Raw genomic sequence first — 27,724 nt, 5'->3', positions numbered from 1 at the left:
ACGCATCTCCCCATTGAAATGCATTGAAAATGTTGCAAGAACACAAAAAATGCACCCATGTTGAACTTTTGATGCATTTCTTGAGTCACATGACCTATAAAAAAAAAAAAAACTTAAGCAAGGTAAAATCGCATCAAAATCACGGTAAAACCACAGGTGTGTTTGGCAGATATGTTCGGCACTTTTTTTCTTTCGGCACAACGCCCGCCAAAATTTCGGGGAAAAACTAAAATATACTTATTTTTAATGTTTTATATAGCTAGACCTGCAAAAGGGGCCAGCCTGAAATTGTCTAGCAGGACTTTGTAAATAAAGTTCTACTTTAAAGTTCATACTGCTGCACCCCTTTTTTTCGAAAAAAAAAAAAAAAAAAAATTCTCTAAATATCACAAAAAGCAAAAAGAGTGGGCCATATTCCCGTAGTTTTTGGGCGGGCGGCGCGTAAGCCATTTACACTCCGCCGCCCCAACCTACAGGAGCAAGTGCTGTATTCCCCAAACACTTGCTCCGTAGTTTGGGGCGGCGTAGTGTATTTGGCCCGGCGTATCCCCGCGTAAATCCAAGGGGGCGGCTTCTATTTAAATTAAGCGCGCCCCCGATTCTAACGAACTGCGCATGCGCCGGGCTTAAAATAGCCCAGTGCGCATGCTCCAGTTCTCGGCGTAAAACGTCAATGACGCCGACGTGTGCGTCATTGACGTAAAGTCGTATTCAAGAACGACTTAGTAAAACGACGTACCCGACGGGAAAACACTACGCGGACCCGACGCCATACTTAACATGGCCTACGTGGGACTGGCGTAAGGTTACCCCTCATATAGCAGGGGTAACCTTACGCCTACGCAAACGATGTAAGCGACGGTTACGCGACGCAAATTCGTTCAGGAATCGGCGTATCAGGCTCATTTGCATAAACAAATGAGACCTGAACGTAAACGCCACCTAGCGGCCGGCGGAGTAATTACATTTAAGATCCGACAGTGTAAGTGACTTACACATGTCAGATCTTAAGCGTATCTATGCGAAAATGATTCTAAGAATCACTCGCATAGATACGCGGCCCAAAAAAGAGAGATACGATGGAGTATCCTGAGATACTCCATCGTAACTATACTCAGAATATGGCCCAGTATTTGGAAATACTACATCCTTACAATCTCCTCCTGCTCAGGGAAGTTTTCTAAACAATGAATATGCTCTCAGCCAAGAGCCAGGCATCCTATGGGATGTAGAAGGGGGTTACAAAGGAAAAGGTGTGTCACAGACTCCAGCTGTAAAATGAAATACATTTCACATTAGCTTTTAAAGTGCAAATGTACTAGTTATAAATGTCATCTGGTAATTAAGTGAATATAGTGAAAATGTCATCTGGAACTCAAGTGAAATAGCTGAACAAAGAAGGAAGGCAAAAGGCAATGGAGAAAGGGGAACATTTAGCCAACTGAATGCAGACTTCCAGAGGATAGCAAGAAGAGACAAAAAAACCTTCTAAAGACTGGGTTCACACTGTGTGCGGCGCGGCTCGCAGCAGGGATTCCGAAGCATCCCCATTTATAGTTTCAGGTCTGAATTAGGTATACATTTTTGCTTGAATTACGATCTGAAACAGAGCCAAAGATGCACAGGACTCTTCTGCTGTGCTCTCTGCGGCTTCCCCGGTGATGTGTGAACCAGCTCCATTGAGAGCCGGTCACACTCTCCTGTCATGTGAATTGGCCTTAAACACTCAATGATATGAATTTGAGGAACACAACAGGATGAGAAAGATGAGAGTTTCTTAAGAAAATTGGAGATATCAAGGTAAAATGTTGTGCAAAGCTGGGCACGATGATCGAAAATGGGAAGGAACTGACAGAAGCAGAAGAGATGGCAAGGATACACAGAAGAACTATACAAGATCTGAACGTCCCATATAGCCATGATGATGCAGTCACTGACCTTGAACTGGATATCCTGGAGAGTGAAGTCAAGTGGGCCTTAAAAAGAATTGCTAATAACAAAGCTAGCGGAAGTGATGGTATCCCAGCTGAGTTATTTAAAATACCAAAACATGATGCTGTACTCAATATGCCAAATTTTCTCCTCTCACACGATAGCAAGGTTATGCTGAAAATTCTACGAGCTAGGCTTTGGCAGCATGTGAACTACCACAAGTACAAGATGGATTTAAAAAAAGCTGAGGAACGAGAAATCAAATTGCCAATATTTGCTGGATCATTTAGAAAGCAAAGGAGTTCCAGAAGAATGTCTACTGCTTTATTGACTATAGTAAAGCCTTTGATTGTGTGTATCACAACAAAATGTTCCAAATACTGAAAGAAAGAAGAAATACCAGATAACCTTACCTGTCTTCTAAAAAAACCTGTATGTAAGTCAAGAAGCAACAGTTATGCGGCCTACACACGATCATTTTTCGGCATGAAAAAAAATAGGATTTTTGTACTCGCCGTAAAATCCATTTCTCTGAGTTCATGGACGGACACAGCAGCAATTGACCTTAGGGTTTATCTACCTTCCTTTCAGGAGATGACTAGGCAGAAAAAAAAAGCACTTCAAGTGTTAAAACACTTCTCAGTATAGCACCTCCCAGGGGGGGGGGGTCCCCCGGGTACATCCCTCGCTCTGCATCATGCAGCCCCAGTTTGTAACAAGCAGTACAAACAAAGGAGGGGAGGGTGCTGTGTCTGTCCATGAACTCAGAGAAATGGATTTTACGGTGAGTACAAAAATCCTATTTTCTCTTCTGTTCATGGACGGACACAGCGGCAATTGACCTTAGGGGCGTCCCCAAGCAGTGTCAAAAAATTTCGAGGGGTGGGAACAACACAGCAAACCAAACTTCACCCCAAACAAACCAGAGTTCCTCAATGGAGGAACTTTAACCTTAAACAGCCGCCTGTAAAACCTTGCGGCCAAAGGAGGCATTCGAAGATGCACTCACATCCACCTTGTAAAACTTTGAGAAGGTGTGGACTGACGACTAGGGGTGTTAAATATAATCGATGCATCGCGATTCGGGGCCCCCCGATGCGGCATCGATGCATGTGACCCCAATAATCGATGTCGGGTGACGTCATCCCGACTTTCCCCGCCCCTCCCGGGAGAGCAGGTCTTTTAAAATGTTTTTTTTTTATAAATGCGCGTTGTAAGGCCACCGCTGTGTGTGCTTTTTTTAAATATATGTAGATTCATACCTCGTAGCTCCGTGTGTAGTAACTGTACATGCGATCATGTGACTCCATGGTCCGGCCCGCCTCTCTCTTCCTCTGTCCTCTCACATCCCTCGTCTCAAAGTCTCTTCTGATGTCAGCCCCGCCCGCCTCTCTTGTGATCTGTTACTTTAGCTAAAGACGATGGGCGGGGCTGAGAACGGACATCAGGAGCGATGAGAGGAGAAAGAGGCAGGTCTGAGCATGGAGTCACATGAGGGGAATGTAATATACACACAGAGACATGAGGTATGATTCTGCATATGTTTTAAAAAGCACATTACAGCAGTGGCCACTTAATTATAACTGCATTTATTATCACAGATATTTTATCAGCAGTCTGACTCCTACAGTGCTCTGCCTGTGCTGACATTTCTTTGCTTTGCACATTCCACTGTGTTAACTCCTAGTGTGCTGGAATGTGCAAAGAGTCAGAGAAATTTCAGCAGACAGTGCAGTGAAACTCACAGGGCTGTCAGTTGTTGAATCTAATCCCTGAGTCCTGAGTGACCCCCCAGCAGCCGTGTGAGTATTCCTGTGCACTTTTTAAAGGGGAGTTTCACCCTATTTACACCCATTAAAAATGCACAGATGACAATGAACCCTCAATAAAAAATATCAGTACAGCGAAGACTTGGGAATGTGTCAATTGTAATAGAAAATAAATAACACGGTAGTCCTCGCTGTACTGATATTTTTATTGAGGGTTCATTGTCATCTGTGCATTTTTAAAGGGCGTATTGATGACAATGGCAATACATAAAAACACACTGAAAATGCACAGGCAAAATCATGTATTTTCCTCATTGTTCTCTCCAATCATCCTCTGTGCGCAGAACAGCATGTAAGTACAGAGGAGGAGGGGCTGCTGTTATCCGGGGACACAGGGGGGGTACGGGCATGTAGTGGAATCTGATGTGTCACCTGTGATAAGTCATTGTCACTGCAGGGACTGGGCTGTATGGAGGAGAAATATAGACCATCTCCTGTACTATGTCCACAGTCTCTGATCATCTCCTGTACTATGTCCGCAGTCTCTGATCATCTCCTGTACTGTGTATGCAGTCTCTGATCATCTCCTGTACTATGTCTGCAGTCTCTGATCATCTCCTGTACTATGTCTGCAGTCTCTGATCATCTCCTGTACTAAGTCCACAGTCTCTGATCATCTCCTGTACTATGTCCGCAGTCTCTGATCATCTCCTGTACTATGTCTGCAGTCTCTGATCATCTCCTGTACTATGTCTGCAGTCTCTGATCATCTCCTGTACTATGTCTGCAGTCTCTGATCATCTCCTGTAGCATGTCTGCAGTCTCTGATCATCTCCTGTACTATGTCCGCAGTCTCTGATCATCTCCTGTAGCATGTCTGCAGTCTCTGATCATCTCCTTTAGTATTTTGGGGGGAGAGCCATGCGCACTTGCGCTGCAATCGTGATGCATCGCCGAATCGAATCGTGGACTTGATAATCGTAATCGCATCGAATCGTGAGACCGGTGAAGATACGCAGCCCTACTGACGACCAGGTCGCTGCCTTACACACCTGTAAAACAGACGCTTGATGGTGGAAAGCCCAAGAGGCACCAATCGCCCTGGTCGAATGCGCCGTAACCTGAAAGGAAGGCGCCCGCCCCTTTAGGGCATAGGCCTGGAGCACGACCTGTCTGATCCACCTAGAAATGGTGGCCGACGAGACCGCCAGACCTTAACGGATCCAAAACAGAACTACTCACCCTTAACGCAAATAGGAAATCCATTTCTAGGACCACAGGGACACCACCCACCATCCTCGGACAAACCATCGCGCCAAGCAATAAAGCCAAAAGTCTCGGAGTCATCTTTGACTCTGACATGATGTTTGATGCACAAATAGGATCAGTTGTCAGCGGTTCTCATCATCTGCTCCGAATGCTACGTAGACTCATCCCCTTCATCCCAGAAGAGGACACGGCAGTAGTGGTGGGAATGATTATCAACTCTCGACTACGCAAATTCCCCCTATTTAGGACTACCAAAATACCAGATTTCACGTCTACAAGTCGTCCAGAACACGGCAGCCAGACTGGTAACAGGTAAAAAGCCGTGGGAATCAGTCTCCCTGGCCTTGAGATCCCTCCACTGGCTGCCCGTACAGGATCGGGTGACATTCAAGACACTCTGCCTCACCCACAAATGTATACAGGTGAACGCTCTCCAATACTTAAGCGAGAAAATAAAACCCTACGTCACCAAGCGCGTTCTCCAGTCAACCGACCAAAACCTTCTCCAAATTCCTAAATCCCGCTACAAATCGAAGGGAGAACGTAGATTTTCGGTCCAAGGACCACGGCTCTGGAATGCTCTACCATCCGCTTGGAGGAAAACCATCAGGCCTTTAGGAAAAAACTAAAGACTCACCTCTTCGGAAGGACCGGCACGACTCTGGACGGGAAGCGCCTTGAGGCGATTTAGTTCGCATTTGTTGCGCTATACAAGTTACTCACTCACTTTCTTAGGACCAGTCACCGACACGAACAGTGAATCCGACCTCTGAAACGGAGCCGTAGCAGACAAGTACACCCGTAGGGCCCGAACCACGTCCAAGGAATGCAACGTGGCCTCCTTCGGGTTCTTCGGCCGAGGACATAAGGATGGCAAAATAATGTCCTCATTAATGTGAAAAGCCGAAACAACCTTTGGAAGGAATGACGGCTGCGGCCGCAGCACCACCTTGTCCTTGTGGATGACCAAGAAAGGAGCCTTGCAAGACAAGGCCGCCAGTTCAGAAACCCGCCTGACCGAAGTAATTGCCACCAAAAAAAACACCTTCTGGGACAGAGTCAACAAGGGAATCTTACGAATGTCCTCAAACGGAGACTCTTGAAACACCGAGAGGACTAAGTTCAAGTCCCATGGAGGTAGTGGAGGACAGGAGGGGCCACATGCCGAACCCCCTGTACAAACATACGCACCAGGGAGTGCGCCGCCAATGGTCGCTGAAAGTAAACAGCCAAGGCCGAAATCTGACCCTTAACTGTACTTAAGGCGAGAGCCTGATCCACTCCACGCTGTAAGAACAGCAGAATCCGGGACATCACGTATGTACAGGGGTGCCAACTCATCTCCTCACACATGGAGATGTAGGCCTTCCACGTACGATGGTGAATCTTCCGCGAAGTAGACTTCCGTGCACGTAGCATGGTAGAAATCAGAGTCCGACAGGCCTTGGTCCTTCAGCACCTGGCTCTCAACAGCCACGCAGTTAAAGCCAGCGACTGTAAAGCAGGGTGAAAAATAGGACCCTGCGACAGAAGATCTTCTCTCAGGGGTAGACGCCAAGGGATGTCTGCCACCAGACGCACCAGGTCCGCGTACCATTCTCCTTAGTCTAGCGTCTGGCGACTTAGGTAGTAGAAAAAAGTAGAAAAAAGTAAATATTGCGCCAGCCTGATGATATAACATTCAAGTCCTTTTTAAACCACAGAGAAGATATCAATGGTAAAAGTCCATGCGATGTAACACTGAAGAGCTGGAACAGACAGCACCCGGTGCACTGATGACAAAGTGATCCACCACCACACAGACTGAGGCTTACCAGAAATAAACCAATTAACAATGTTAATAATGGTCTCAGCAGATATCCAGAGTGTAACCACAAGCCAGGATGAGATGTGCAGCATAGATCATAACAATCATATATCCACGGAGGGATGGAACAGACTTGACGCAGACAAATCCTCTTAGGCTTTTCCGGAAACTCATCACCATGTCATATAAGAAGAGAACTTCACATAGTGTATTACGTCCAAACGACAAATTTATTAAAAGATAAAACCTACTTACAGCGATGAAGCTAAAACAGGCGTGTAAAAACAGATGCCGGCCGGCATAAACAGGAGCCCTTCCTCCTCGTGAGAACGCGGTGACGTCACTGCACGCCGTAGGTAGTCGGCCTGCCAGTTCTGCACCCCCGGAATGTACACTGCCGACAGAGCCGGAACGTATCTTTCGGCCCACCGGAGAATGTGCGCGACTTCCGTCGCTGCGACCAAGCTCTGTGTGCCCCCCTGATGATTGACGTACACCACAGCCGTGGCGTTGTCGAACTGGATCCTGATTGGTCGGTCCTGCAGATCCCGAGACCACTTGGAGAGGCACAGCCGGATTGCTCGGAGCTCCAGGACATTGATCGGCAGGCGGGACTCCTCCTGAGTCCAGCGCCCCTGGGCTGACTGGACACCCCAGACACCCCCCCAGCCGGAGAGGCTGGCATCCGTTGTGACCACTGTCCAATGGCCCGGCAGAAACAATTTTCCGGTCCGAAGTACCGGAGATGTCAGCCCCCACACTAGGGAGGACCTGACCAGGCGATTCACCCGAATCTGGTAATCCAGAGACGAGGGGAGCTTGTCCCAACGTGACAGAATCTCTTTCTGTAACACTCGAGTGTGGAATTGAGCATACGGAACTGCCTCGAACGAGGCCACCATCAGACCCAGAACTTGCATGCAAAAGCGAAGCGATGACCACTCCTGGGTCGCCAACCGCTGCACCGCAGATTGCAGCGTCTGTAATTTCTCCATTGGGAGAAAAACCCTTGCCTCTGAGGAATCCAGGACCAACCCCAGGTATTCCAACCATTGAGACGGTACCAGAACCGACTTTTGGACATTCAATAGCCAACCGAACTCTCGGAGGGCCTGACAGGTGATAGACACGTCCTCTTCTAACTCTGAGCTTGAGAAGGTCATCCAGGTATCCCACGATAGTTATCCCACGCTGCCTCAGCAGGGCCAGAATCGGACCGAGCACCTTGGTGAAAACCTGTGGTGCCAAGGCCAGGCCGAACGGGAGGGCCACAAATTGAAAATGGTCCTCTCCGACCGCAAAAAGCAGAAATCTCTGGTGTTTTACGCATATGGGGATATGCAGGTACGCGTCCTTGATATGCAAGGACGCCAGAAAATCCCCCTGATGGAGAGCCGCCACTACCGAGCGAATCGACTCCATCCTGAACTTTTGCACTTTGGCAAAACAATTGAGGTCCAGGATTGGATGGACCCCGTCCTTCTTGGGGACTACAAACAGACTGGAGCCGTTCCGCTGAGGGAACTAGTACAATCACTCCCCTGACCAGCATGTCCTGAACAGCCCCTGACAGGGCCACCCGGCGCGGAGGAAGCTGGAGGTTGGAAGGAAAAAATCAGTTTGGTGGACAAGAAAGAAACTCTATCTTGTACCCCGAGGAAACTACTTCGTAAACCCATCGTTTGGAAAGAAGAGACCTCCACCGAGCCGTGAATTCGCGAAGCCGGCCACCCACCCGAGATACGGGCGGGGGCAGACCTTCATGCAGAAGAAGACTTGTCCGCAGGCTTGTTGGCCCTGGTATGAATATGTGTGAATACACGTGCCAAAAAATCAGAAGGGAAAATTTGTAAGATGAGCTGATTTTTGTATCGTTAGTATGGTGCTTTCGACAGCCGATTTGACTTTTTCGTCAGAGAGTTAGCAGAAGGGTTAGCAGAAGGGGTCCAAAGGGTGGCGCTTGAGAAATTAACTCTTTATACACTCATAGTACGTCACTGCGTTCGTGTTTGTCAAACAACAATTTGCGGATAGTTATTATGCTAGACAAAATCCTGCACACATGCTTTTGACAAAAATCAGACGCTCGGTCGTACAACAATCAAACTGTGTGTACGGGGTCTAAAGCTAGGTATTGCGAGCTGAACGGGGTAAAAAAACTACCGGATTCTTCTATGCACACTAGTGAAGCGGATAGAGGAATCCTCTCAGCCAGGACATTGTACAGTAAGTAGTCTGACAGTGGCTAATGCTGCTGTCAAAACACTGATCAGCAGCTGATGCTGTTGTCAACACACTGCATCCTCTAATCAACAAAAGCTTTCCAGCATGTCCATTCGATAGCAGTCGATCTAATGATGGAATTCTGTTGAACAAGGTGGGTCACACACCAATCAAAATGATTGGTCCCTGCTAAAATGACAAAATTAGATCCATCTATGCCCATCTGTGCAGCCTTGTTTGATGAGTGTGCTATCTTCACAGCATAAGCTGTTTACCATATTAAATTGTTATTTTGCCATACACCATCGACATCCTCTCTGTACCATAGTACAGTACCATGGTACTTTTGATACATTGTTTACACTTTAGGCTGCTTTCCCACGAATACATTCTTTAGAGAGGTAAAAATGCAGCAAAAACACATTGGCATGAAAGCAGCCTAAAACGCAATCCTTTTAAATCCTATGGAACTCTGCACACCACAGGTGCTGTACACTTTAAAAAGCCCGGTGTGCTGCATCCTTGATGCGGTTTTCAAAAGTGCACCAAAAAACACAGCTGCCCATTGAAATTAATGGAAAATGAGGCAAAAACACATTAGGGGCCAGATTCTCGTAGTTCGGCGTAGCGTATCCTATTTACACTACGCCTCTGAAACTTAGACGGGCAAGTGCTGTATTCTCAAAGCACTTGCTTCGTAAGTTGTGGCGGCGTAGCGTAAATAGGCCGGCGTAAGCCCGCCTAATTCAAATTTGGAACAGGGGGGCGTGTTTTATGTAAATAACTTGTGACCCGGCATGATTGATGTTTTTCACGAACGGCGCATGCGCCGTCCGTGGAATATCCCAGTGTGCATTACTTCAAAGTACTTCGCAAGGACGTATTGGTTTCGACGTGAACGTAAATGACGTCCAGCCCCATTCACGGACGACTTACGCAAACGACGTAAAATATTCAAAATTCGACGCGGGAACGACGTCCATACTTAACATTGGTACGCCGCATGTACGCCTCATATAGCAGGGGTAACTTTACGCCAGGAAAAGCCTAACGTAAAAGGCGTATCTGTACTGCGTCGGCCGGGTGTACGTTCGTGAATTCGCATATCTAGCTGATTTACATATTTCTAGGCGTAAATCAGCGTACACGCCCCTAGCGGCCAGCGTAAATATGCAGTTAAGATCCGACTGCGTAACAGACTTACGCCGGTCGGATCTAATAGAAATCTATGCGTAACTGATTCTAAGAATCAGGCGCATAGATACGACCGCCCAGACTCGGAGACTCAAAGGAGATACGACAGCGTATCTCCAGATACGCCGTCGTATCTCCTTTGAGAATCTGGGCCTAAGAATGCAACATGTTGCATTTTTTGGTGTGGGTTTTTTGTCAGAAGTCCATGTTTCACGGTTGCAGGGCACACAGAAAACACACTGTAAATGCTTAAAAAATGCGGAAAAATTAAAATGCGTTTTTTCCACAGAGCAGTATGAAAGCAGCCAAAGTATTATAATACACTTTCAAAACCACATAAATAATGGTGCATTAAAGCTTAAACACATACATTACTAATGAGAATTTGTTGTGTTCTTTTTTTCCTCTCTCTACAGTTCCAGAACCTTTCAACTTGACGGTTAATTCATATAATTTCAATACAACTTTCCACTGGGACTACAATAGAATGGAAATTAAGCCTTATTTTTCTGTGGAAATATGTCAACCCATGTAAGTATTGTTAATTATCCATTATATAATTGTTTTTACTGCAAAATAAAGATGTCCAAAGACCTTTAGGAGACCTATTATTGATTAAAATAATTTCCCCTATAAAAATTTACTGGCATCACTGGCTGACCAACTTTGGGTTCAAAAAGCCAATGAGTTGGCATGGTTGGATTTTTTCCAGTTGATTGCAACTGTTCAATAGTTACTGCAGTAGTTATCTTTCCTGGGAACAATGCTGGTGAATGTGCCATTCTGTGCTGGCCATGTTTAAGGCTGGCCATATATGGAGCAAATTTTTTTCCTATAACCAATTTTTGCTTAATTTACCCATCAACACAGACATTGCTTTCATTGCCTGCTCCCAGCGTGTTGTACCCAAGTTGATCAACTTTGTACATTCAGCCTGCCCATTCACAGTTCAAAACCCGGCCGGTTCAGCAGGAACCAGCCAAGATGGCCTGCCTAAAGGTCTAGATCCTTGGCCATGTGATACCTACTGAAAGGCAAAAGTATATGTTAACAGTAAACTTCATTTTTTTTGCTCCCTTTATTGTCCATAGTGGCAAATGCATTTGTCTCTATTGCCATCCACCCAGACCTTTATGATCTTTTAACCACTTAAGGTCTGCAGTATAGCAGATTTATTGCTACAGTGCGGCACCTCTGCGCCGGATCACGTATATACAGTATACACATGATCCAACTTTCCCTGAAGGAGGCGCGTGCCACCGTCGGCTCGCTTCTGCTGTGATTACACACAGCGGAAGCCGATTGGCGGATGCACGGTACCCAATGACCTCCAGCACCTACCAATCGTTGGGCAGAGAGACAGAGCAGCAATCTGCCTTGTTTACATCCTGCCTTTGTTCTTTGACAGAAGGGGAGGGATGTAATTTGTGTCCTTGCAAAGCAGGGAATAAATTCCATCTCTTCCCCTAGTAAAAGCACCTAACACAGTCAAATAAAATACAGGCTAGGCATACAATTAACCTTTTGATCGCCCTGATGTTAAACACCTTCCCAGCCAGTGTCATTAGTACAGTGAGGCCGCGTACACACGATCAGTCCGAAGGACCGTTCTCATTGGTTAACCGATGAAGCTGACTGATGGTCTGATGTGCCTACACACCATCAGTTAAAAAACGAGTCCAACGCGGTGACGTAAAACACAACGACGTGCTGAGAAAAATGAAGTTCAATGCTTCCAAGCATGCGTCGACTTGATTCTGAGCATGCACAGGTTTTTAACCAATGTTTTTGCATACTAACCGTCAGTTTTGACCTATCCGTTAGGCGTCCATCGGTTCAATTTTAAAGCAAGTTCTAAAATTTTTGACCGAAGGATTACTGACCGATGGGGCCCACACACCATCGGTTTGGACCGATGAAACGGTCCTTCAGTCCGTTTCCATCGGTTTTGACCGACCGTGTGTACGCGGCCTGACATATTTTTTAGCACTGATCACTCACTGTATTAGTGTCACTGGTCCTCAAAAAGGGTCAGTTTCAGCATATAAGGATAAGCCGCCTTTACTAGTTAAAAAAATAAAAATATCCCAGTTTGTAGATGCTATCATCTACGCTTATTGGATTTTTTTCCCCAAAAACATGTATCAAAATACGTATTGGCCTAAATTTATGAAGAAATTTTTTTTCTATTTTTTTAATTTTATGTTGCATAGGTTTTTATTTTTTTTTCAAAATGGGCAGTCTTTTTTTTAAAGCGCAAAAAATAAAAAAAGGACATACGTTTTATTTGGGTATAATGTTGCATGACCGCGCTATTATAATTTAAAATAGCGCAGTGCCGTATTGCAAAAAATGGCCTGTTCATGGGAGGGGGTAAATCTTCCCGAGGTCAAGTGGTTAAGTGATATGGACTTGATGGTTTTTCCTTCTCTTTTAAATGACAGCTGATAGTAACTAAACAAACAGTGACTTTTTGTTTTACCTCTGTATGCTAGGCCTTCTTATTTTTAGATATAAAAGGGGTATGTGATTCCGTGCAAAGGAAAAAAGAAGAGTGCTGAACAGGAGAGAAGAACTGCTGCCCCTACAAAATACTGACACTTAGGTGGAGTATAGAAATTAATATGAAAGGTGTAAGGCCTCGTACACACGATAGGTTAACCAGAGGACAACAGTCTGATGGACCGTTTTCATCCTTCAAAACCGATCGTGTGTAGGCCCCATAGGTTATTTAACCATCGGTTAAAAAAAAGCCAACTTGCTTTAAATTTAACCGATGGATTCCTAACCGATAGGTCAAAACCGATCGTTAGTAGGCACGACCATCGGTTAAAAATCCAGGCATGCTCAGAATCAAGTTGACGCATGCTTGGAAGCATTGAACTTCATTTTTTTTAGCATGTCGTTGTGTTTTACGTCACCGCGTTCTGACACGATCGGTTATTTAACTGATGGTGTGTGGGCGCGACGGACCATCAGTCCTTCAGACCGTTCTCATCGGATGGACTGATCGTGTGTACGAGGCTTAAGAGTGGCGCTGTTCTGATTATATCAAGGTGCTATATATAAATAAATAATATAATCCTGCTTGTTCCGAGTGTAAAAAATGTAAAAATAAATATATATGTGTGTGTGTATTATATATATATATATATATATATATATATATATATATATATATATATATATATATATATAGATATATATGTGTGTGTGTGTAATATATAGGCCGGGATTCAGAAAGGACTTACGACGGCGTAAGTCTCCTACGCCGTCGTATCTTGGGTGCATATTTACGCTGGCCGTGGAGGCTTTCTCCACACCAGGGAGAAAGCCTCGCATTACGGTGTGGAGTTACAGACAGAAGAACAGAAAGTGAGGGTTTCTCAGAATAAAAAAGGACATTTAAAAGAAAAATGGAGGGATGAGGTAAGTGAAGGAGCACTGCACTAAGGTAAATTAAGCTATTTTGGGGAATTTTTTTTTTTACTTTTACAACCCCTTTAATTTATGTGACACATTATAGTACATATCAATAGATTACATGAATTATATCTTCAAGAAACCAGTTTGTAAGTAAACAAGCGTAAACTAAGTAACACATTTAGTGACAAATGGTGACTTGTGCTCATAAATAAAGTCCAGTGCTTGGTGAACCGATGCTAGTTTCAATTTCCTTGCGGTGTGCGTGATTATCCGTGCTTGTTCTATATATGCACTCACCCGAGTTTTCTGGGGTATAGCTCGGCCTCAGTATTTGCCACTGTGTAGCAATCTGGAAGATAGTCAGCTCCGGATATGTTTGGGGTTCTGCACTGCAAGGGCTCTCCTTTCTCTCCTCCTATGTTTCTTTGCCCCAGCGGACAACAGAGTTCTACTTTTATATATTTTATTTTGTGCACACCAAAAAGGTAAACACCCATTTGAGGGTGTTACACTCCATCAGCACCTCACATATATATTTTTTTGCACATTATAAAGGCTACTCCCAGAAGAGGGTTAAAACACTTTATAAGGACTATATATATATATATATATACAGCCCTCAAAATTTTCACTCGCCTACTAGCATTTGGCGAGTGGATTTAAGCTGGGGGCGAGTGATGACAGGGCTACATGACCAATCTCCCTCCAATCTGTGCCTACACTTAGAGTCCCGATGAGATTGGCGGCCGAAGAGGAAAGGTGCATGCTCGGGAAAAGTAGTCTGGTGAGCCGCGCACAGGCAGAGCAGTACACAGGTGCTCTCCTTACAATTCTCATTAAGCCATGGGATCTAACAGTATGACCTCTCTGAGCCTGCCCCCCTCCCCCGGGCCCAGACCAATGTAGCTGGAGAGCAGAAAGTAATGAGTGAGGTGGAGGATTGCAAAAATTACCACTCCGGTGCAGCGCTCACTGAAAGTTGCCCTGACATGAGAGCGGCAGCCTTCTAGTTTGTGCAGTTTTCTTCTCCTTGTGCTCTATGTAAGTTTAGCCTGAGCACTGTGAACAGACTGGTCTCAGTGTGTGCTGTGCGCTGTCAGTGTGCGCTGTGCTATGGTGTCAATGGCTGTGCAGTTGTGTGGATCTCAGCGCTGGATTGTACTCCCTCCCGCTGTGCTGCAGCTCCTCTCCTCTCTGCCAGCCTGAATAAAAGGGGGAAGTGGGGACATGCAAGCGTGGAGCCGCACACACAGGCTCCTGATGATGAGATGAATAGGAGAGGGAGAGAGAGGATGGATGGATGGGAGTTGCAGAGGAGACAGCAAGAGAATGGGGAAGAGACCCAGTTCTAGTGCCCTGTCCCTCTGGTCTGCCCCCAGTGCCCTGTCCCTCTGGTCTGCCCCCAGTGCCCTGTACCTCTGGTCTGCCCCCAGTGCCCTGTCCCATTTTGTTAAAGTTGTTGTTGGTAATATTTAATTCTGTAACTTGATTCTGCATAAAACATTGTCATTCCATGAGATAATCTACGAGGGCGTGTTTACGGGTGCAATTAGGCGCAGGGCAGTGTATGAATTAGGTGGGGCAACCGGTGGCGAGTAACTCTTGAGGCCTGGCTAGTAGCTCAGGACTTGAAATTTTGAGCCCTGTGTGTATATATATATATATATATATATATATATAACAAATTACACTCGGAACAAGCAGGATTATATTTAATTATAGCACCTTGATACAATCAGAACAGCGCCATACTTACACCTTTTCATATTCCATATTCAGAAAATATGGATTCAGAAAGAAATGATATCTACTATATAAAAAATAAAAAAATAATCACTTTTATTTTGAACTTATTTTTCAGAGACATGAATTGGAAAGGTATTGAGACTTGCCAGAATATTTCACATCGCTACTGTGACCTTACCCATGAGATAGATTCAGATCCTCTAAACAACTATAAAGTTAGAGTTAAAGCCTTAGTTGGATCTAAAATAAGTAGCGCTGCAAAAGTGGAGTTCAGTGTAAGCAATGTAGGTAAGTGACTATCAAACCTTTGAAATGTGTTTTATACTCTTCTCATATTTTCATATTCCATTACTTCAGTTTTAGTTTTAAACTAGAATTTTGACAGCCTGCTCTTATCTAACCAAATGAATCCTTATTTATATTAAAGTGGATGTAAACCCACCACTCAACTGATTCTCAACTATTGTCATCTTATGGATATATGTATGGGTACCTCCTGCATGTATCCCTACCTTTTAAAAATCACCCCCTTCTGCACACTGAGCCCCGCAAATCTCTGAAATCCATGGCGGGTCTATGCTCCAGAGCTAAGTGGGTGGAGTCGTGATGTCATTAGACCCGCCCACCTCTACACTCCCCTTTGGCCAGACAGCGTCACAAAGGAAGCAGAACGCGCTCACGGCCCCCTGTGACTCCTGCACATGTGCTACATAACACAGGCTGTAGTAATAGCTGTGAGACGCTAAGAGAGTGCTAGTGCATGAGATAAGGAAATGAGCTGTCATTCACAGCAAGGGAGAAGAACTGACTGTTATTCCTTTGCTTAGAGCTGGATAAACTTCTTGGCAAGACTGGGCACTGATGACATGAAATCCTATGCTGAATCAGGTACAAGCTTTAAAAAAAACAAAAATCTGGGGGTTTACATCCACTTTAAAATTGTATGATCAGTTCTATGTCTGTATTCTCTGTACACTTCAATATCTGGGATAACTAAGATAAATATGTGAACCCTCGCTTTGTAAACCAACCCATTCAGATTAAAATAGACATGGAAGGCAAAACATTTGTGTATAGATTTAAAAAAACATTATAAACACCTTGGTCGCATACCCTTCTAAACTCAGCTACATTAAGAGCTCAGAGAGCTATGGAAGGAGAAACAGCGGTACATGGAACTCCACAGTGTGTGGCTGTGCGGGGGGGGACAGCACAAGTCTGATCATTGGCGGAGAAGAGGATAGGTTCTCAGCACAGCTAGAGAACTGCTGACCATGCTGTGCTGTCATGCTTAGTGTGGTCAGCTTTTAATAGGAAAGGAAGTAATACAAAGAGAACATGATAGTTTTTCATACAAGTACATGGTACAGCAGGCACAAATCAGCAATATAAAATGTTGGATTTACATATTATTTAACCACTACTTTGACGTAGAATACCGGGGTTATGGCAGCAGATGGCGGTGAACTGTCCTCTTTCAGATAAAAGTGATCACTTTTATCAGGGGTCTCCGCCGCTTATCGGAGCCGATCGCTTCCTCTCCCCTCAGTAGCCTGGAGCCGAGTGAGGGAAAGATGGCCCCCACTCGGCTCCATACCATCGGATGGTGGGCAGAAGCGACGTCAAACGTCACTTCCGCCCATTGGTCTTAAAGGGGAAATTGATTTTATTTTTTATTATTTTTTGCCCAAGCCAATTTTCAGCTTTCAGCGCTGTCGCACTTTGAATGACAATTGCGCGGTCATACTACACTGTACCCAAACATTTTTTTTATCATTTTGTTCCCACAAATAGAGCTTTCTTTTGGTGGTATTTGATCACCTCTGCGATTTTTATTTTTTGCGCAACAACTAAAAAAAGGCCGAAAATTTTGAAAAAAATAAAGGGCCAGATCCACAGCCAGCGCCGCAAATTAAGTTACTCAAAACTTAAGTCATTTAAGTTACGGCGCCCTAAGTTGGTGTCGTAATTGCCATATCCACAGCGCATTTGCGCACAAAGTTGCGCTTGCGTAACTTAAATCCCAAGGCGTAAGGCAGGGTTTTTGCAAGTGGGAAGGAAGTGGGCGTGCTTCATTGTAATGAGCCGTGACCCCATGCAAATGAAGGGCTGGCCGTACTGCGCATGCGCGCACGAATCTGCTTCTCACTGGCATGTGCAGAACTTTGCTTGGCGCAATCAGTGAGATGGGTAAAAGTCCAAGCGTACTTAGTTTGAGGATCGGCCTATGTATAAATAGCCCCAGTCAAACACACTTCCCTTGCAAAAGTATTTCCCTGTGTTACCCTTCCTAGAGCAAGTTGCTTCTGCTCTGAATGTTTGTCGGTGTTTGTTGGTGAGTTGTGTGTGATAGAGAAGTTTTGGAGGAGTATTAGATAGTAGTTGGTGTTTGTTTCTGCTAAGTGTATTTTCTGTTTGTTTTTTTCTGAGTGTTTTTTTTTTATTTTTTTCTGATTGTATTTTCTGTTTGTTTTTTGCGTGTTTGTTTTTGAATTTGTAGTAGCTGTCTGCTTGTGTGTTTTGCTTTTTGTGTGTTTCTTCTGTGAGTTGTCCTGTGAGTTTCTTCTGGTTGCTGAGTGGTGTCTGTGATGGCACCCAAGTGCAGGAAGCTCAATTTTAATCAGGTTGAGAAGCAAATCCTTGCTAGGTCCATCGTCCGATATGGGCGCTATTTACATGGGCCTGATAGCCGGAACACCTCCCCAGCCCAAAGGAAGGCGATTCTAAAGAAGATCACAGATCAGATCAATGCGGCGGGGGGGGGGGGGGGGGGAGACGAGGACCCCCGCTGGCATCCAAAAAAAGATCAACGATCTAAAGAGCGTGGTCCGGAACAAGGTGGCTAAGATCAATGCCCATGCCAGGGGCACTGGAGGAGGGGGACCCTGCCCCATCCGTCTGAGTGAGGAGGAATGGGCAGTGGCCCGGTGTTTCCAGCCAGAGCAGGTGGTGGGCCTACGTGGCTATCAAACAGGTTCTCCTGTGAGGACAGGTAAGTTTTGGGTTTTTCTATCTGGTGATTAGCATGTGTGGGTGGGGGAAGGGAAGATGTGCCAAGTGTGTGGATCCTCAAACCTGTGATTGTTTTGTGTCCTCCACAGATGACCAGGAGGTTGCTGGGCCATCAGGCCAGGCTGCTGCACCACCCCAAGGACAAGAGGCTGCTGATGAGTCCCAAGAAGGGCAGGATTCCCCAGGGGAGGGGAGTGGCCAAACCTCCCCTCATGAGGAGGTTGAGGGGGAGGAGGATGAGGGGGAGGAGGATGAGGGGGTGGAGGAAGAAGATCTTCAAATTGGCCGGGAAGTCCTTTTGGCCTCTGATATGATGACCTTTGAGGATACCCTTGAGGCTAACCCAGAGGCTGGCAGCAGTCAGGCCACCATCAGGGGTAGCCCCTCCCACTCCTCCCCCAACAGGCTGCAACCCACAAGGGTCACTCTCTCCCCTCCTCCTCCCAGGCCACAAGCCTCAGGGGCAGGCAGGATGGCGACCCAGGAGACCAGGGGGGTGGCCGAGCGTCTGCCGGCCAGTCTGCAGAAGGACAATGCCCGGCAGACCCGCACTCTGGGTCAGATAAAAGTCACTCTGACCCAGATGGAGCACAGCCTGGGTGCAATGAAGGAGTCACTCGGTGATGGGGCCACAAACTCATTGGCGGTCATCACATGTTTGTGGGACCTGAAGACCGCCACAACAGGCGTGGCCCAGGAGGTGACTACCCTGACCCAGGCTGTGCAGGACAATACCCGGCCTATCCAGGACAATACCCGGGCTGGCCAGGCCAATACGGCTGCCATCACTGTCTGTCTGAACAGGATAGCAGTGGCCTTGGAGGGCAGGCCAGCAGGAGGACAGACACCAGGGGAGTCTCCTCCTTCCCATGCTCACCCACCCCCCCATGAAGATACTCCCTTCCCTGCTAACACCCCCCCCATGAAGATCCTCCAGTTGGCTGTGGCCGTGCCCGTGGGCAGCCCAGACGGAGCACTCGCCGCCGTTAAGAATTTGCAGGGGTACTTTTGATTTTTAATTTTTTTTATTTTTTTTTATATTTTTATGATTTTGTTTGGTATACTGTACTTATGATTTGGTTTATGTGTGTGAATGATGTGTGAATGTGGGGGGGTGGCATTCCTGATAAAATAAGGGTGTCACCCTCAGTTTTGGTGGAGAAGGGATCCCCAGGACCAGGGAGAAGTGATCCCAGGTCCCTGAATGGTGTATGAATGCACAGTAACAGAATTGGAGCCGTGGCGTGGTGTTACTGCTCCCAAGTACCAATGGGGGGGGGGGGTACTTGGATCTAATCCAATTAGATGTGCATGTGATATGTCTGTGCTAGGGACCACAGTGGTGTGCATTTATGCATAATCATTGTGACATAATTAATGTGTGTGTTTACTGTGCAAAGATGCATTCTGCGAGGCGTCTCCTGGCTGCTGTTCCCTCAGAAAAGGGGGTACCCTCGGTCACTGAAGTCACTAGTCTAGCTATGCGCATGGATGCCCCTGGCATGTTGGCATACAGATTGTAGTCCAGCAAGTGTGTGTGCTCAGATCTTCCTTAATGGTGTTGCTTTAGCTGACCTTTACACGGCATGTGTAAAATTAGGGCTGCTTTTATAAAGTGTAAATTTACACATTGAAACTAACAGAAGCGCACAGGGCGTAATCTACGGCGCACACACTTAATTTTGTGGATCGCCCTATCTCCCTCATTTGCATCTTTGCCTATCAAAACAGTTTTTTTTAGGTAGGACGGAAAACCATGATTTTAAGGCGTATATCGTTTTGAGGATCAGGCGCAAATATACGCGCCGTGTAAATTTCAATTACGCCGCGGATCTCGAGTTAAGTCAGCGCATCTGCTTTGTGGATCTGGCCCAAAGTTTTTTTTTTTTTATGTAATTTTTTTTGTAAATAGGTAAGTTTTCTTCTTCGATTACGGAGGCACTGATGGACACTGATAGGCGGCGCTGGTATGCTGCACTGATGGGCACTCATAGGCGGCACTCATGGGCGGCACTTATGGTTGGCACTGATGGGTACTTATGGGTGGCATAGGTGGGCACTGGGCATTAATGGGCACTAAAGGGGTGGCACTGATGGCATTGCTTCCCTGGTGGTCCAGTGTGGGCATCCGAGGGGGGGGGCTGCGCTGATAAACGAGTGTCAGACGCGAGTGAGGAAGAGCCGATCAACGGCTCTTCCTGTTTACACTGTGACACTACCCCCATCATACTGCCCCCTCCTTTCACAGTGCTCCCTCGTTACACTGACCCCTCTAATCACACTGCCACCCTCCTTTCATACTTCCCAGGTACCCTTCTCCTCTCACACTGCCCCCCTCTTGTCACAATATCCCCCGTCATACTGCCCCCTCCTGTCATACTGCCACTTCTTGTCACGCTGCCCCCCTCCGGTCACACTTCCCAGATACCCTTTTCCTGTCACACTACCCACCTGTCACAATACCCCGTCATACTGCCCCCTCCTGTCACACTTACCCCATCATATTGCCCCATCACACTGCCCTCTCCTGTCACAATACCCTCCCCCATCATACTACGGGTCAGGGGCCCCTTATGGTTTCTTGCATCGGGGGCCCTGAAGGTTCTAGTTACGCTTCTGACTAGAGGTTACTTGTTCCTACTTTTAAATATATGGACATTCAAATAAAATACTGTGTGAATTTTTGTCTATTTTAATTGACAGATTTTCTCTATTGAGACTGCACTTTTTCTCACAGATAAAGTGAAGGCTCTGCTCCTTAATACCACAAATGTGGCAACAAAGCATACCAAAAGGCTGCAGAGGGTGTAAAAATAGGGCTACCTGGGTTATTACTTGCCGTGATGGAAATGATCAAAGGTAGCCATGGTAACTTTAGTATAACTTTCAATCAGGTTAGGGTTAAAGTGATTGTAAACCCTTATTTTGTAAAATAACAGAGTCAGTTTAAAACAGAAATGAAAGGCAACACATGTATATACATTGTAAATATCTTTTCCCCCCTTTTTATTAGAAGTGATCACTTTCCCTCTGTTCTCAGCTGCATAGAGAGTTGGAGAGGTCAGTTTTTATTAAGGAAGCAAAGGGACTGGCATGAACGCTAGGTATTCACACTAGGGTTGTCCCGATACCACTTTTTAAAGACCAAGTACCGATACTTTTTTCAAGTACTCGCCGATACCGATTACCTATAGTTTTTTTTTTTATGTCATGTGATCATTTGACTAATGGGCGCTGATAGGTGGCACTGACAGATGGGACTGATGGGCACTGATAGATTGACACTGACAGATGGATGGCACTTATGGGCACTGATGGATGGCACTGAAAGGCGGCACTGATAGATGGAACTGATGTCACTTATGGGCAGGCACTGAAATGCGGCACTGATTGGCAATTGCATAATAAATGACATGAATGATGAGAGGAGAGGAGAGGAAGGATTTTGCAATGCTATTTGGCATAACTTCTAGTAAGTACGCTGCGATGCCCATATTGGTACACCTTGCAATTGGCTGCAGTAAGCCAGCAGTGGACATCTTGTTACACCCAGCCCGAACTATATGGGCTGGGTGTAACAAGATGTCTTCTGCTGGCTTACTGCAGCCAAGTGCAGGGTTTACCAAGATGGCCTTTGTGATATTTACCCTTCCGACAGGGACACGGAACGTCACTTCCTGTACCGAATGTGGTACACCGGAATATGCGACGGAGCCCTGCACCCCTGCCCTGGCTAACTTACCCACTGCACTCTGATCCACTGCTGCCAGACCGATCTCCGCCCTCTTTCCGTCCACCGACTTCCGGTTCCAGGTATCGAATCTGGCATCAGGAGCATTAGGAGCATTTGTGCAAGTACAAGTACTCGCACAAATGCTTGGTATCGGTCCCGATACCGATACTAGTATCGGTATCGGGATAACCCTAAGGACAACCCAAAGGAAGCAATACAAAGAGAACAGGTTATTTTTTTTATTTTTTATTTTTTTTTCATACAAGTACATAGTACAGCAGGCACATATCAGGAATATGAAATGTTGAATTTACATACACTAACATAGTTGCTTCTAGTGGGTAGGAACCCCATGTACTACATATGGTGTCTACTTTGAATACGGTTATTATAATGTTGTCTTTTTTTAGGAATTATTGGTCCTCCAGAGTTAAAAGTACTCAAGAGAGAAGAGATCGTTGAGATTGAGATTACTCACCCGAAAGTACCCTCTATTCATGAAATAGAACTATACTATAAAGTATACTATGGAAATGAAAGTAAGGTAGGCCATTATATTTTCTTTTTTTGATGTGAGAATGCTGTTTGCAATAAGGATGGCTGCAACATTTAGACAATAGAACAATACAAAAATAACAATATTCATTGTAATAGTATAGTTTGAGGTTAGATTAGCGTTTAACACCAAATGCGCTTCTGGAAGAATGGTCAAAATTTTCATAGACACTCTCCTAAACCTTGTGGATATCCTTCCCAGAAGAGTTGAATCTGTTATAGCTGCAAAGGGTGGGCCAACTACATATTGAACCATACGGACTAAGACGCTATTAACCACTTGCTTATTGGGCACATATACCCCCCTCCTGCCCAGGTGAAATTTCAGTTTCCGGCACTGCGTCGCTTTAACTGACAATTGCGCAGTCGTGCGATGGGGCTCCCAAACAAAATTGACATCCTTTTTTCCCCACAAGTAGAGCTTTCTTTTGGTGGTATTTGATCACCTCTGCGGTTTTTATTTTTTGCGTTATAAACAAAAAAAAAGTGTGACAATTTTGAAAAAAAAATCAATATTTTTTTCTTGTTGCTATAATAAATAGCCCAATTATAAAAAAAAAAAAAATGTTCTCAGTCTAGGCCGATACGTATTCTTCTACATATTTTTGGTAAATAAAAAAATCACAATAAGCGACTGGTTTGCGCAAAAGTTATAGCGCCTACAAAATAGGGGACAGAATTATTATTTTTTATTATTTTTTTTTTTAATAGTAATGGCGGCAATCTGCGATTTTTATTGGGACTGCGACATTATGGAGGACACATCGGACACTTTTGACACTTTTTTGGCACCATTCACATTTATACTGCGATCAGTGCTATACATATGCACTAATTACTGTATAAATGTGACTGGCATTAAAGGGGTTAACACTAGGGGATGAGGAAGGGGTTAAATGTGTACCCTGCATAGTGTTTCTAACTGTGGGGGAAGGGGACTGACTGGGGGAGGTGACCGATCTGTGTCCCTATGTACAAGGGACACAGCATCGGTCTCCTCTCTCCCTGACAGGAGTTGGATTTCTGTGTTTACACACACAGATCCACGTCCTTGTCGGTGTAACCGCCAATCGCGGGAGCCTGGCGGACATCGCGGCCGCCAGGCACGCGCATCGGCATCTCAGTGGACACGCCCGTGCCGCCGGCGCTCACGCGCTCCCAGTGGCTGGAGGCAATTTGGATCCACACTGCGGCTGTACAAAGTCGTACGGCCGGCAGCAAGTAGTTAAAGTTCATGTGCGTGTAAATGCAGGCGTCCCAAAACTTTTAGTAATATAGTGTATACAAAATGCTTTATTTCTGGGGATAGCTTGAACAATCCTATTCCTGATGTTTAAAATGTAACAGCGGTAACTATGGTAGCTATATTTAGCCATGTCTCTAGATTAACCAAGATTGACTGAGGTTATGCAGCATTATATTTCATATACAGTATATCTGAGTAAATGAGAAAAAACGTATACTGGAAATGTTTTGTTTGAAAGTAGTATTAAACTCATTAGCATTTTTTAGCTTAGTGCATTAAGCACAATAAAATAGACATTTCCCAGTAAACTATTTGTTAAAATTCTTATCCCACAGCTCTTGTAATCTACAACTTTCAATGCTGCTGCCTCTTGCTGTCTCAGTGCTTCTTCCCTGAACCTTTGATCTTCACAAAAGTTAACTGTGAACTGTGTTCAGTTGAGTCAGTCTTCTAGCTTGGAGGGGGTAGGATAAGGAGACTGCCTTCCAATGCTACGGGGCTCTGTGTTTCTATTGATGCACACAGCGTAAGGAGACATAGTTCTAACTCCTGCATACAACGGTTGCTCCATAGAACACAAAACCTGGGGCAGAGGCCATGGCTCCAGCTTAAGCAGGAACATGGGCAAGGATCTAACAAAGACAAAGCTGCATACTCGGTAAGCTCTCCTCATAGTGCATCTTTCTTTCTTTTTTTTTGCAGATGGCAACAGATTGTGACAGTTTAGCATGTACAGTTACATTTTCTATTTCGGATCTTGAGACTTACTGTTTTTCTGCAGAAGGTGTATCAGATTTTTTTATTGGGATGACAATGGAGAGATCCAAGGAGATGTGTTTTTCTGATGAAAAAGGTAAGTTATGTTTTTGTTATACTGATGAGATCCCTTTGGTCATGTGATTTTTCTTTTCTTTAATATAGCATTCTGCAATCAGGGGCGGATCCAGAGTCTAGTCTCGGGAGGGGCACTAACAGAAAATATTTTTTTGGGGGACATTTTATCAGGGAAATTTCTGGTGATAGCGTTTCAATGATCACTGCACTATGGTTGATATGGTGTCAGGATGATTGAAACGCATTATTTCTATTATTACATTGTAATATAACATGACCATAATGTAGAATCAGTGGGGGCCCTGAGTGTTTCACTTGCCATGTCACCTGCCAGAAGATGCAGCTTGTCACTTGCCACATCGCCTGCCACAGGTTTTGGATTGTCACTTGCCACATCACCTGCCACAAGTTGCTGAATGTCACTTGCCTGCCACCAGATGCAGATTGTCACTTGCCACGTCACCTGCCACATGTTGTGGATTGTCACTTGCCACATCACCTGCCACAAGTTGCTGAATGTCACTTGCCTGCCACCAGATGCAGATTGTCACTTGCCACGTCACCTGCCACATGTTGTGGGTTGTCACTTGCCACATCACCTGCCACAAGTTGCAGAATGTCACTTGCCTGCCACTAGATGCAGATTGTCACTTGCCATGTCACCTGCCACATGTTGGGGATTCTCACTTGCCATGTCACCTGCCACTAGATGTAGATTGTCACTTGCCACACGTTGTGGATTGTCACTTGCCACGTCAACTGCCACAAGTTGCAGATTGTCACTTTCACATCACCTGCCACATGTTGCGGATTGTCACTTGCCACCTCACCTGCCACACCTTGCAGATTGTCACTTGCAGCAGAGAGATGATGTAATCTCTCTGCTGCCTGCACAGTAAGGGGGGAAGTTACTGCAGGGATGCAAAGCTGGCGTGGGCGGTGAGAGATGATATCATCTCTGCTCCCCCTGGCTTGTTGATTGGCCAACCGCCCGCACACCCACAGAGTAGAGAGCCAACCAGCTGACCGCCCACTCTCTGACTCTCACTCCCTGCGGACGCACTCAGACTCTGCGGTGCCTGCGAATTCCGCAACTAAAACAAATTTCTCGGGGGTGGCAATTGCCCACACTTTTACGGTGGCAGGTCGGCTCTACTACGCGAACCGACGTACCTGTACGTCAGTCCTTGCAAAGGTCTGTCAGGAGTCCAGAAACTCATTGACCTTTTATACACACGCACTAATTACAAGCAAACAGATCACAGGTGAGGATGGTTACCTTTAATAGCAATCTGAACCCCTTTGTGTCAACTTGTGTGCATGTTATCAGGCCAAAATCACCACGGTATATAAACTTTTGATCAGGATCATTTGGTTAGTTTCTGTTGTGATTCTGATTTAAAAAGAGTAAATAGTTGATAAATGGCTTCTGCCAAACACTAACCAGGAGTGAAATAAAAGTTTTTGTGTTATCATTCATATTTTCAGAAAAATGACCAAGAAATCATAACTTCTGCCAGGGTATGTAAACTTATGAGCACAACTGTATTGTGTGGTTGTCTGGAGTGTGACTTTTAAGTTGACACAGTTTATTATATGAACACAGTTTATTATAGGTCAGACCACAGTAAACAACACTACTAGGAACAAATAAATGCCGTAGGCTCAGAAGCAAAGTGACAAACACTTGCTGCCTACAAGTCTATATTTTTGCAACCTACAGAAGCCCCCAAGAAGTATGAAGCCAGCTGATTTGAAAAAGCAGAGAATGTTTAGCTTTCAAAGAATAGCTTTAAAATTTGATTTGGTTATTCTTTTCTTTTTTTTTTTTTTTTAGGTATATCGCATCAGGCTAAACTAATCATAATTGGAGTTGCTGTTGTTTTTCTTGTCATTCTTGCCATTTCTTGCTTTATTATTGCAAGATGGACTAAAGCCAGGAGTTTGTTGCCACAGTCATTGGTATGTCATGAGAAATGGTATTGTATACTCTACAGCAGACACATTTTACAAACGTTAAGCCCCCAATAACCTTTTTTTTTGTTTGTTTTTCTTTTGTTACTTACTACTGACCTGACTTACAGATAAGGTTCAGTTGCAAATTTTTGGATCCAGTGACCACCGGCGTCTGTAACAATAGCTGGTTCTTAAGGAGCGGGCCTGGAAGCCGTCCGATGTGTCCTTAAAGTGGTTGTAAACCTCCGGTTTTTTTACCTTAATGCATCCTATGCATTAAGGTAAAAAAACTTCTGTCAGTCACTGGCCCCCCTGTTTTACTTACATGAGCCCTGAAATGTCCCACAGCGAGGACACGATGGCTCTCTGCCCGGGGTTCTCGGCTCTTGATTGGATAGATTGATAGCAGCACAGCCATTGGCTCCCGCTGCTGTCAATTAAATCCAAGGACCCGGGGGCGGGCCGAGTCCCGCATTCGGCAGCTATGGACACCAAATGCTAGACACAGGAGTGCGCCCACAAGGTAAGCCCCCCCCCCCCGAGAGAGCGCTTTGAGGGGGTTATCTGATGTGGTGGGGAGCCGTGAGAGCCGCCGAGGGACCCCATAAAACGGTTTTCGGGGCCACTCTGTGCAAAACAAATTGCACAGTATCGCTTCTAGCGGGTTATCTGATGTGGTGGAGAGCCGCTGAGGGGCCACTCTGTGCAAAACGAATTTCACATTGGAGGTAAGTATGATATTTTTGTTTATTTTTTTTATTCAAACCTTTAGGCCTCGTACACACGATCGGTTAACCAGAGGACAACGTTCTGATGGACCGTTTTCATCGGTCAAAACCGATCTTGTGTGGGCCCCATAGGTTATTTAACCATCGGTTAAAAAAAAAGCCAACTTGCTTTAAATTTAACCGATAGATTCCTAACCGATAGGTCAAAACCGATCGTTAGTAGGCACAACCATCGGTTAAAAACCCACGCATGCTCAGAATCAAGTCGACGCATGCTTGGAAGCATTGAACTTC

The 27,724-nt window shown here is 45.3% G+C and overlaps 1 protein-coding gene across 3 annotated transcripts in view; it reads left to right on the top strand.

The window, feature by feature from the left end:
* IFNGR1 (interferon gamma receptor 1) overlaps positions 1–27,724 on the top strand; it is an 89,742-nt gene that overhangs the window by 41,342 nt on the left and 20,676 nt on the right. For 2 of the 3 annotated variants that reach the window (XM_040350512.1, XM_040350510.1), the window contains exons 2-6: positions 10,611–10,725; positions 15,482–15,654; positions 22,522–22,655; positions 24,615–24,765; positions 26,584–26,708. In XM_040350512.1, coding sequence (XP_040206446.1) covers positions 10,611–10,725; positions 15,482–15,654; positions 22,522–22,655; positions 24,615–24,765; positions 26,584–26,708 — 698 coding nt within the window. The remainder of the gene's footprint in view (positions 1–10,610; positions 10,726–15,481; positions 15,655–22,521; positions 22,656–24,614; positions 24,766–26,583; positions 26,709–27,724) is intronic. The other variant, XM_040350511.1, reaches the window with a different exon arrangement.

The sequence above is a fragment of the Rana temporaria genome, chromosome 4 (assembly GCF_905171775.1).
Source record: "Rana temporaria chromosome 4, aRanTem1.1, whole genome shotgun sequence".
NCBI classification, from domain to species: domain Eukaryota; kingdom Metazoa; phylum Chordata; class Amphibia; order Anura; family Ranidae; genus Rana; species Rana temporaria.
Note: the sequence above shows the minus strand (reverse complement) of the source record. Positions and strands in the feature narration are given on the sequence as shown.